The sequence below is a fragment of the Tamandua tetradactyla genome, chromosome 11 (genome assembly GCF_023851605.1).
Source record: "Tamandua tetradactyla isolate mTamTet1 chromosome 11, mTamTet1.pri, whole genome shotgun sequence".
NCBI lineage: Eukaryota > Metazoa > Chordata > Mammalia > Pilosa > Myrmecophagidae > Tamandua > Tamandua tetradactyla.
In genome coordinates, this window is record NC_135337.1 from 58,727,159 (window position 1) to 58,738,443 (window position 11,285).

At 36.6% G+C, this 11,285-nt stretch overlaps 1 protein-coding gene across 1 annotated transcript in view; it reads right to left on the minus strand.

Annotated features, from left to right (window-relative positions):
* Window positions 1-8,255, minus strand: part of IL23R (interleukin 23 receptor) — a 73,428-nt gene extending 65,173 nt beyond the window's left edge. The window contains exons 1-3 of the mRNA XM_077119506.1: window positions 8,145-8,255; window positions 7,071-7,176; window positions 3,976-4,272 (exon numbers count right to left, since the gene is read on the minus strand). Coding sequence (XP_076975621.1) covers window positions 3,976-4,272; window positions 7,071-7,164 — 391 coding nt within the window. The 5' untranslated portion in view covers window positions 7,165-7,176; window positions 8,145-8,255. The remainder of the gene's footprint in view (window positions 1-3,975; window positions 4,273-7,070; window positions 7,177-8,144) is intronic.
* Between the last annotated feature and the right edge of the window lie 3,030 nt (window positions 8,256-11,285).

Here is an 11,285-nt window from a genome sequence, read left to right on the forward strand (position 1 = left end):
ACTGCCAAGATATTGAACACTGCATTGCTTCTGATCAAGGAACCCATCTCACAGCAAATGAAACATGGAAATAAACACATGCTCTTGAAATTCACTGGTCTTACTGTTTACTCATCATCCTAAAACAGCTGGATTGATAGAATGGTGGAATGACTTTTTGAGGACAATACAGTGCCAACAGGGTAGGCATACCTTCTAAGGCTGGGATAATGTTCTCCAGAAGGCTATATATTCTCTAAATATATAGAACACTCTATGGTTCTGTTTCTCCCATAGCCAAGATACCTGGGTCCTGGAATCAAGGAGAGAAAGGAGAGTGACACCACTCGCTATTACCCCTAGTTAACTACTAAAATTGTTTTGCTTCCTGTTCTCACACCTTATGCCCCACTGATCTATACGTCTTAACTCCAAAAAGAGGAATGCTTCCACCAGGAGACACAACAAAGATTCCATCGAACTGGATGTGAAGACCCAGCCTCTTTGAGTTTCTCATGCCTCTGAACCAACAGGCAAAGAAGGGAGTTACTTTACTTGCTGGAGTGATTGATCCTGATTGTCAAATGTTAATAGGACTGCTAATACACATGGCAGTAAAGAAGAGGATGTCTGGAATGCAAGAAATTTCTTAGGGCATATATTAGTACCACCATGACATCCGATTAAATCAATGGAAAACTGCAACAACTCATCCAGGCAGTTCTACTATTGACCCAAAACCTTCAGGAACTAAGGTGGTGCCACCCCAACAGGCAATGAACCATGGCCAACTGAGGTTCTTGATGGATGGGTAGTGGAAGAAGGTAGTTACAAATACAAGTTATGACCACATGGCCAGTTACAGAAATGAGGATGGTAATGGTTATGTGCATTTTTCCTTGTTTTATTGTGACTATGTTTGCATACACACAAAAAGCAAATGTCTTTGTTTTCTTCTCTATCTTATCCCCTTATTATATGACATATGTTATATTAACTTTATATCATAGCATTTAAGTTACAGGAAATAAATTAACAGTGAATATTACCCAAGACTTGCATCCTCTTCCATAGTAATAGTGCATCTCCAGTTGTATACAGGATAGTTGAACTATGTTAGGCAAGACTATGACTATTATTGTTTTTAGAGACTAAGTATGGTTTACGGAGATGTGTATGGATGTCAAATTGACAAGGTATGGACTGTGATGGTTAAGTTCATGTGGCTAGGTTATGATGACCAGTTGTTTGGCCAAGCAAGCACTGGCCTGACAGATGCAATGAGGATATTTTGTTGGCGTAAATCATTAATCAGTTGATCGCATCTATGGCTGATTATATCTACATTCAACAAAGGAGAGTGCCTTCAGAAATGAGAGAACTGATGATCTCAGTAGTCAGAAAGAAGAATTTCTATCTCTATTTCAGCCTGCCAGCTTCTCCTGGGGAATTCATTGAAAGTTTTATCAGAGTTCCCAACTTGTGCCTGCCCCATGGAGTTCAGACTTGCCAATCCCCATGATCACAGGAGCCAATTCCTATAATAAATCTCATAACAGTTACATATATATTTGTATAGGATATACATATATATCCTGTCAAATCTGTTTCCCTGGAGAATCCTGACTAATACAGTTAGGATATTTAACATTTTAAATAATTAAGTGGAAACATGACTGTGCATGGTGGTTTATTTAACTTTTGGTATTTAAAAATGAATAAATACATCTTATAGGGTTTTATCCCATGATTGGTGTACCCTGATAGAGCAAAGCTCCCATAATACGTGTAATTAATCACAGATAAAAATCTATGAAGTATTTAAGATTATGGCTAAAAACATAAAGTTTTAAAATATGCTTTGCTTTTCACAGATTACACCCAGGACATTTTAAATATATATTCAGGGAAAGCAATGACTCATTTATCTTCTCTCTGTCCTTCATGATTTGTCACCAGTGATAAAAAAAAAAACACATAAACATTTTGTTCAACACAATGATGGATTGACATCGTAAAGTTCACAGGACAAACAGCCTGCAACCGAAGTGATCCAGTGAAAGCAATGTGATTTCTAGAGTACCACAAGAAACCTCAAAACCCCTTTCCTGACCTACTTAAATAGGAAGTTTTGTTTGCTAAGAAAAAGCAGAGCCCAAGAACATAGTCAGCTTGAATCTGGGGGTTTGAGTAAATTCTCACCTGGCAGTTACTTTTTCACACTCATAACCAAAGGTCTGTGTGATGAGTTATAACTCACAAAGTAAATAAATGGAAAGAGTGATGTTCTTTCTAAGCAACCATCAGCAGAGAATGTAAGTATTTCTAGTATGTTGTTCTAGAAGAGGCAGAAAGCCCATTCCTGACCCTAAACTTTGTCTGGTGTTGGGTGTGGGGGCAGAGGCTGGGAGAGTGCCTGGGAATAACCAGTTACACAAACTGTAACTCAAGGAAGGAGGTGATACTTCTTTGCCTCCTTTCTTCTTGTGGCCTGAACTAAAAATAACCCTTCTCTATGCACTGCGGAAGTTTTCTCTGAAGAAATTGTATATTTATCTTTTCCCTCTTAAGCGTGAATAGTAAAGTATCTAAGCACTGAGGGTTGTTTATGTTTCCTGAGAATGTGGACAAGCTAAGGCTTCTTCATGTACCTGATAGGATGTTTGAATGGTTTCAATTCCCACAATTTAGGGCACGTTTAGCCTATTCTTCTTAGTTTAAGGCATGTATTTATCAACTATTTTCTTTCCTCAGCTCACCTGTACCACTTCCTATAGGTATCTCTTCAGGAAAGCATATAAGATCAGGTGCTCAGAGTCAAGTAGGACAATACTCTTGTTCTAGAATAAGGAAGCCTCCTGCATGTCCAGCTGGCAACTCCAGGGACCAAAGGTGGCCATGGAGTCCATGGTCTCACTCTTTTTGTCTAAGGTCTGGGGGTGAGGATAAAGCAAGGTGATATCAAAGCTCATGTTTGATTCTCAAAAACACTGAGGAAAGAAGCATGGCAAAGACCCAAAGTCTTCCATCTATCACTGAAAAAGGGGCCTTAGAAAACGAATCTCTGGGTTCAAACACTGCTGAACTCATGAATCTAAGCTTCAGGATAGGAGAACCAAGAATTAAACACATAATTCTACAAGTCAATACCTTTTGCTGTAGTAATGTAACTTCAGGATATTATGAAAGCAAATCAAAGTTAATATGTATTTTTAAGATTAATATTGCTGTTTTTTAATTAATTAATAGTTACAGTAATAAGCATAGTGATTTGCAGCGGGATTAGGAGCCAGGGGATTCATCAGACTCTCCCTGCAGTTTCTCAAAAGGATGCTTTTTTAAGGGCTTAGACACATTAGTGCTGTACTTTGAAATTTATAATGTACTTTCCAATAGATTACTAAAATTCAGTGCCTACCGAAGCCAATACAACTAGCCTCATTTTACAGACTGGTTGTTGAGGTTCAGATTGGTTAAGCAACTTGCCCAAGGTCACACTGCTAGTGGCAGGAATACAAAGCAAGGCCTGCAACTGTTTTTCTCCCTAAATCTTAGTGTCAACATTTATCAATGGGAGCATAAGTGAAAAACAGACGTAAACAACAGTTTGAAACAGAGGGTGCTGGCTCTTAGATATGCCATGGTTGGCCAGACTCCTGTTTAAAAATAAGTTTTTGGAATGCATCTACAACATTATAAAACTTGGAGATTTCACACTAAATTTCAGATTTCTTAACTTCTGAAGAATCAAAAGATCTAGTAATCCTGGGTCTTAATGAATGTTGGAGATGGCCAATAGATTCTGCACAGTTCCCACCATCCTCCTTAACTCATACATTACAAACCCCGCCCCCGAAGGCATTCTAGTTTGCCACCCCTGTATTAAACCAATGTAAGAAGTGAATAACAGCAATTTGACTCTATTTTTAGTAAGACTACTAATTACCCATTAATTGTTATACTTTCATTTGGATTTGAACATACCCCAATACTTACATCCAGAAAAGATGTCTTCTCCACATATCAGTGTCTCTTGAAAATGTCCAGAACATTCTGCAGTGCAGTATAGAGAAGCATGTGGTTCCAGAAAGTTGTTATACTGAAGCTGAGCTGTCGTTTTATTAATCCGTGTGGCTTGAAATCTTTCTTTGATGCCATCTTTATAAAAATAAAATCTCCTTGGTTGGCAGTTCTTAATCGCTGCCTGGCAGTATATAGAAATATTCATACCCATCTTTAAAATTGTGCCTGGTTCTATCCAGATGTGGCCAGAGCAGTTTATATTTGTAATTCCTATAATCAGATAAAATAATAAACTCTCTGTAAAAGATTAAAACAGAATATTCTGGAAGAATATGCTATTACATTTTAAATTTATTCTTTTCTAATATGTAAATGATTTCCATTAAAAGAAACAATTTGGGGACTAAATATATATTTTAAATTGATTAGTTGATTATAGTGTATTTTTGCTATGCTTTGGTTGATTTTCAGCAACATAACAAAGACTAGATTCAGCCTTTAAATTGTCTCAAGAACAAATATAGTTAGCTGTCTCAAAGTGAGAACTGAGGTATTTATTGGGCTACACCATTTTTCAAAAGTAAAACTAGAAATAACTTGGCACTATGGAATATGAACCCCATTTTCTAACTACTCCATTGATCTTTCATTCTGTTATAGATAAAGGCTATTTTTATCAAAAAATTATGATATAACTCCCCGTGGTAAAAATCTGTCGTATGCTAACCACTTAACATTCATCATTAATTTAATAATATGAGGAAATGTTAAGCTATATTGTTAAGTTAAAAAAAAACGAGTTGCAAAACAACATGTTTGATATAGACCCAATCTTATAAAGAAATCAATAGATGTATAGGTGGATTAAAGAGAAATATACTAAGATATTAGCAATGATAATCTCTTTTAGGGCATTTTTTCATTTTTAATTATATATATCTCTGTGTTTTAAAAATTAATGAATGTACTACTTTTATAATAAAAAACAATAATTTAGAGTACTTTTTATAAACTCAAATGACAATGAATTCATTTCCTGGACCATGCACCCCCAAAAATAAAATGTCAATGAAATATTAATGAAGTGAAATTCACATTAAAGAAAACATACTAAAGTTTCTGTCAAATTTATTACAGACTTTTCCTGGAAATACCTATATTAAAATATTTTAATGCCTCACTAAAGCCCAGCATTTATTTAAAAAGACCCTTCTCTTTGGAATACAAGGTTTAAGGAATTAGCTTGCTGTATGCTATAAATGCAGTTGAATATTTTCATTTAGGAAATTAAAATTTACATATAGACTTTTTAGAATGTTGAAGTAGTGATCAAAACAATTCCACAATCAATAGGGAATTAAGCTAAAGACAGAAAAGGAAATTTTAGAAAAGCATTTCAGTACTTTAAATAAGTTCAACAATTCAATTTTAGACAAACTACATCTCCAATACTTTAAGGAAATAAGTGGGTATTCCTGTATTGGAACCACTGTGAGTGATCCTTGACAATACATGAAAAATATCAGTCAGACTAGAATTGCAAAAATGTTGTCCAGGTTTTCAAGACATGGAAGAAAATGGAACCCCAGAAACTCTGGACCACTAAGCTGTACAATATTTAGAAATGGATAGTAGGTCAGTGATTTAAAAAAACCAGTGGTAAAAATCATAGAGAAAAATCAGTAATTTCAGTAGACGTCAGCATGAATTACATAAGAGGAAGTCATACCTAGGGTTTCCCATATGGGAGAGTTTAATAGTTGCATATATACATTTCCCCTTCAGCTCCTCAGGGGACTCCACCAGTACCTTTTAATCATCAGCCCTCCACAGTCTGAGATTATCCTAGCATTATTTAAGCTATAGTAATTACAAGGCCTTGTTCCCGTTCTGGACTCCAGGAGTTTGGGTTGTTTAAATGAGCTATCCAAAGAGTTTAAAAAAAAAAAAGTCATAACAAAATGTGCAAATTTCCCTTTTAAATAGAGTTGATCATTTACAGGAATGCTAAGCATAGTATTCTTTTAAATTTCAGCAAAGCTATTGAAAAGGGGTAACATAATATTGTAAAAAACTTGGAAAGACGTAGACTGGCTGATACAATGATTCATGGAAGGTTGGACAATAGAATAACTAGCTGGAAGTTCTCTAAAGCCATGTCACTGGTGCTTGTGCTATTCTCTATACTCCATACGAATCACTTAAATATATGAACAGAAGGCCTACTTACCTGCAGATTTCAAGAAGCTGGGAAAGGTAGCTGGGGTTTTATTTCCCCTGAGACTTCTTGGACAGTTGTTAGCCTGACTCAGCTAGTGTCCTAGATCACCCAGCTGGAGGGGTCCTGCTTCTGATAAAGGGGCTGTATCTAGAACATCACTGTGTCCTAACCTATAGAAGAGGGTTTTGCTTTTGTTTCCATTCTGAGTAGTTTGTGTGCTCTGCAAAAACTCCCTTCATGGTCAGGAATGCTGCTTTAGTGTTGCTTGTCTCCCAGGGATTAAATTCCTGCCTCCAACCCAGGACACTATTGCCCCCAATAGAGACTCTCCAATGCTAACTACTGCCCTGCTAAACTTCTGTGAGCCCCTTCCTGGATTTCTCAAACCCGCCAATACAGTGTGGACTATAAAGTGGAAATAATAATAGTGCATAATAGACTGCAGGACACTGCCGTGAGGAATAAAAGGCTTAGCACAATGCCTGGCACAGAGTAACCATCAACGAATGGTTTATTGAATTGAATTAAATTCAAACCTTTGATAGGTTACTATCAGAGTAGTCCAAAGACAGAACGTGCTAACTCAGAGTAATAAGCTCCTTTGTGGAATGTTCATATTTGGTGAGAGGGCTGTCTCCGGCAGCATTTTAGAAAGGAATTCTGCATTTGGAGGGAAGTTGGATCTCTCTGAGCTCGTTCCACGTAATTTTAATGTACATATAATTTTTTCCCAATCTAATAATTTTTATGTTGTTCAGAGATCCCAGCATAATGCCTTGAAAGTAATAAACACTCAATATTTTATTTGTTGAATAAAAGATAGAGAGAGAGACTTAAAATACTATACCTCCATAACACCAGTTGACAAGTATGTAAAGAGCTACTATCACGTCCCATTGAATTGTGCCCTGGTTCATGACTGAAAGCAGAAAAAAAGGCATGTATTCCCCCCTCTGGAAAAAAAAAAAAAAAGAAAATGTTAAAACTGCAATGTTTTAATGGAATGACAATAAAATAATAAAAATCATTCTATTTTTTTCTATCAGTCAGTATTCCCTTTGATGGGAAGCTTTTTTAGGAAGGAAGGGAGGGAGGAAGGGAGAGAGGGAGGAGGGGAAAGCGGGAAAGGACGAAGGGAGGGAGCAGAGCAAAGAGAAGTCACTGGTGTGTGGAGAAGGGTGATAAGAGGTGAAGGTAATGCAAGAGGATGGAATTTCATGTCCTTTACAATTAACTATGAATTATCTCAGGAGAATATTTTAGTACTTGATAAAATACTATTCTTCTTAAACTAGCCACTCTCATCAGAAATTCTGTTCTTCTGCCCAACTCTTGATGATTAATTCTTCTCTTGGCCAGACTTTTGTACCTATCATGCTCTAGCAATATCTGTATTTGATGAGCAAAACATGGAGAGAGCCCCACATTTCAGAGCTTCCCAAGAAAAAGGATTTGAAACGAAGAGAGACAAAAGCATATGTGCGATTACCCATTAAACTTACAGAAAATCATTTCACCTGTAGACCTATCAAAAGAAACACATGATAGAAATTCAAGCAATGTTGCCATTTGTTTACAACTCTAGTTTACAATAATACTTACATTATTCAGTTCACCAATTATATTATGAAATACTAGCTATTCAATACTCAACCTTCTTCAGTAATCTTTATGTTGAATAAAACCTAAGCCCGAGTTTTTCATATAAAACAACAACAAGTCAAAACTCAGGGCTCATGAAATAGCGCAAAATATCTGGTAACAGTTTAAAAACTGGAGTCCTCATGACTCATGGATAAAGGGGTCCCTTTCTGCAGTAACCACGGCACCAGAACTTATAAGAGACAGCAACTTGGCTCAATGTACTGCCAACAAGTCACGCAGTTGTCTTGAAGTACTTAGCTAACCATTGCCTCTTTACCTTTCCATCTGTCTGAAGCACATGCTTCCACTTCAGGGGCAGACTGCTGCTCTTGTTGGCTGCATCATGAGCTGCTTTCCCCACTGCCTGCCTGTCAGTGATCACCTCAGGTTTTCAGCTCTGGGGCAGATGGAAATGTCAGCAGAGCTCTGACCTACATATCCGATTCTTGAAGAGGAACTCAAACTGTCCAATTCAAAATGACTGGCTCTCATGTCACTATTTGGGAAAACCCAGATTAGCAAAAGCGAACTGCTTTGTCAGTACTTTTTTTTTCTCAGTTAAATCTTAAACTATATGTCTCATCCAGGAAGTAGAGCATGTGTGCATGCTTTATTTGCCCCACTTTTTAAGATATTAAAAACATCATACTTAGTTTAAATTTGCAGCCAACATTGTGAGTAACTTTGAATTTGTTTCTTAGACAAGAAAGTTTAAATGCTGCTGTTGACCATTCTTTCATTCTACAAGGATTTTCGAATGCTTATTATGTTCCAGACATTTTTTCTGGGCATTAAAGATGAAATGGTGATTAATTACAGGTCAACTTCTTTCTCTATTTGGTTTGCAGTGATTAATTACAGATCTTTACATTTTTTTGTGGTTTTAGCAGAATTCTGCAAGGAAAAAAATTACCAAATATTTAAATGGTTTATGGTACTTCCATAAACACACTTCCATGTGTCCCGAATCATATTTTTTCACTCCATATACTCACTTCTGCTGTAAATGACAATTAATTTACTTGTCTCCACTATGGGGAATTTCTTGAAGTCAGGAGCTCCATTCTGTCTTTTTTTTTTTTTTTTTTTTTTAAATCTTATGGCCTAGCTCATTAGAACAATATTGGGGGGAATATTTAAAACATTCCATTACTCAGATTAATTCCTGACAGTTGGATAAGAATCTCTGTAGGTGAGGCATGGACATTGATATGTTTTAAATGCACCCTAGGTGATTATAATGAGAACTCAGGGTTGAGAACTGCTAGAATATATGAATAAGAATGTCTTTGCAGACCTCACAGAAAAAAAAAAAAAGGCTGTCAATTGGATTTTAATGACTAGTAATAATTTTTCAAGCTGTGAAGGAGATGGTGTGGAAAAACAATTCAAGTACAGAGAACAGAATATGTAGGTAGCATGGATGTTTCAGGTCTGACAGTTTCTTTCTCCAAGTTGCGAGGTTTGAGCTGGAAAATTAAATTGATGCTAGAGTGTAATGGGCTCTGCATTTCTGCCAAGCAGTTCAATCTTTACCTTAAAGGTAATGAAGAGATAGCAAAGACTGTTAAGTACAGAAGTAACAATCAAATCCGGGTTTAGAAAAATAATTCTAATTATCGTGTGGCAAATTGATTGATGATAAAGAGCCCAACAGGAGGCTATTGAAAAATCAAGAGCTAAGAGGGCCCAAAGCAAAACACAGGCAGTAGGAACCCACAGGGGGAAACAGAAGTGAGGGTCACTGTAGAGGCAGAGCTGACAGGCCATTCTGACCAATGAAGGAACTGTATCCACAGAAGTTAAGGATCTAGGAGCTTGCAGAATGTTTCCAGGGGCTCTTTTTTGCTGGCCAGAGAGAGAATGACATTAACTGAGCAAATAAGGAGCAATAGTGATGAGTTTGGTTTGGGGCATAGAGTCGCAGGGGTTCACAGCATGGCCAGAGAGAACTGTCTAGGAGGCCATTGTAGACACTGGTAAATAACTTGAAAGGGAAGTTTAGGCCGACCATCTAAACTTGGGAGATTTCAGCATGTTGATAGTATTAAAACAATATCAGGATAAGAGAACTGAGAGAGCATCCAAGGTGCTAAGGGAATGGAGTTGCCAGAAAATGTTGACCTAAAGGACAAAAATAAAAAAAAGATTCAGAAAGGAATGTGGCCAATGTTAAATGATCAGAGATTAAATATAAGTACTAAAAAGAAGCTTTAGATTTGGCAATAGTTGGTCTTCCCTAGTAGAGTTTCAGTAGAGAAATGGAAGTGGGAAGGAGATTGCAGTGAGTGAGATGAGAAAATAAAGAAGACATCAGCCCATCTTATAGGAATTGGACAGTGGAGATTAATTTGATGGAGAGCCCAGTGAAAAATAGGAAATTTTTTTAATGGAGGGAGTTCTTAAGTATCTTTTCATGTGTTTATTGGCCATACATAGCTCTTCTTTAGTGAAATAACACAAAATATCTGGTAACAGTTTAAGAACTGGGGTCCTCACGACTCATAGATAAAGGGATCCTTTCAGCAGTTAGCCACGGTACTGGAACTTATAAGAGAGAGCAACTTGGCTCAATGTATTGCCAACAAGTCATGCAGTTGTCTTTAAGTACTTGGCTAACCCTTGCCCATTTTTACTGGGCTTTTGTTTTCTTATTATTGACTTTTGGATTTCTTTATATATTCTAGAAACCAGCACTTTATCAGAAATGAATATTCCAAATGTTTTTTCCCAGTTTGTGGCTTGTCTTTTCTTAACAGTACCTTTTGAGAGCAGAAGTTTTTAATTTTGATGAAGTCCAATTTCTTTCTTGTTCTTATGGTTCTTTTCTTTTTTGTCCTAAGAAATCTTTGCCTAACCCAAAGTCACAGAGATTTTTCCCCTATTTCCTTCTATACATTTTATAGGTTTTGTATTTAAACATTTAGATCTCTGATCCGTTTTGAATTTATTTTTATATATGATGTGAGGTAGAGATCAGATTGACTTCTTTGTATATGGGTGTGCAATTGTTACAGCACCATTTGTTGAAAAGGTTATCCTTTCTCCCTTGACTTATCACTATCACAAAATATCAATTAACCATATATATTTCTGTCTATTTCTGCACTCTGTATTCTATCCCATTTATCTACATGTTTTTTTTCTAAGATGCGAGGATGCCTGGAACTTTCCTAAACTCTGCCCTGTGTGCCTTTTCCCTTGGCTAATTTTAAGCTATATCCTTTATCTGTAATAAACTGCAATTGTATATATAACAGCTTTCATTGAGTCTGTGAGTCATTCTAGTGGATTTTCAAGACTAAAGGTTGCCTTAGGGACCCCCAAACTTGCAACTGGTATCAGAAGTGAGGGAGAGCTTGTGGAATCTACTCCAACTTTACAAATTTTATTTCCTTATGTTCAGAGAGCGTACTTT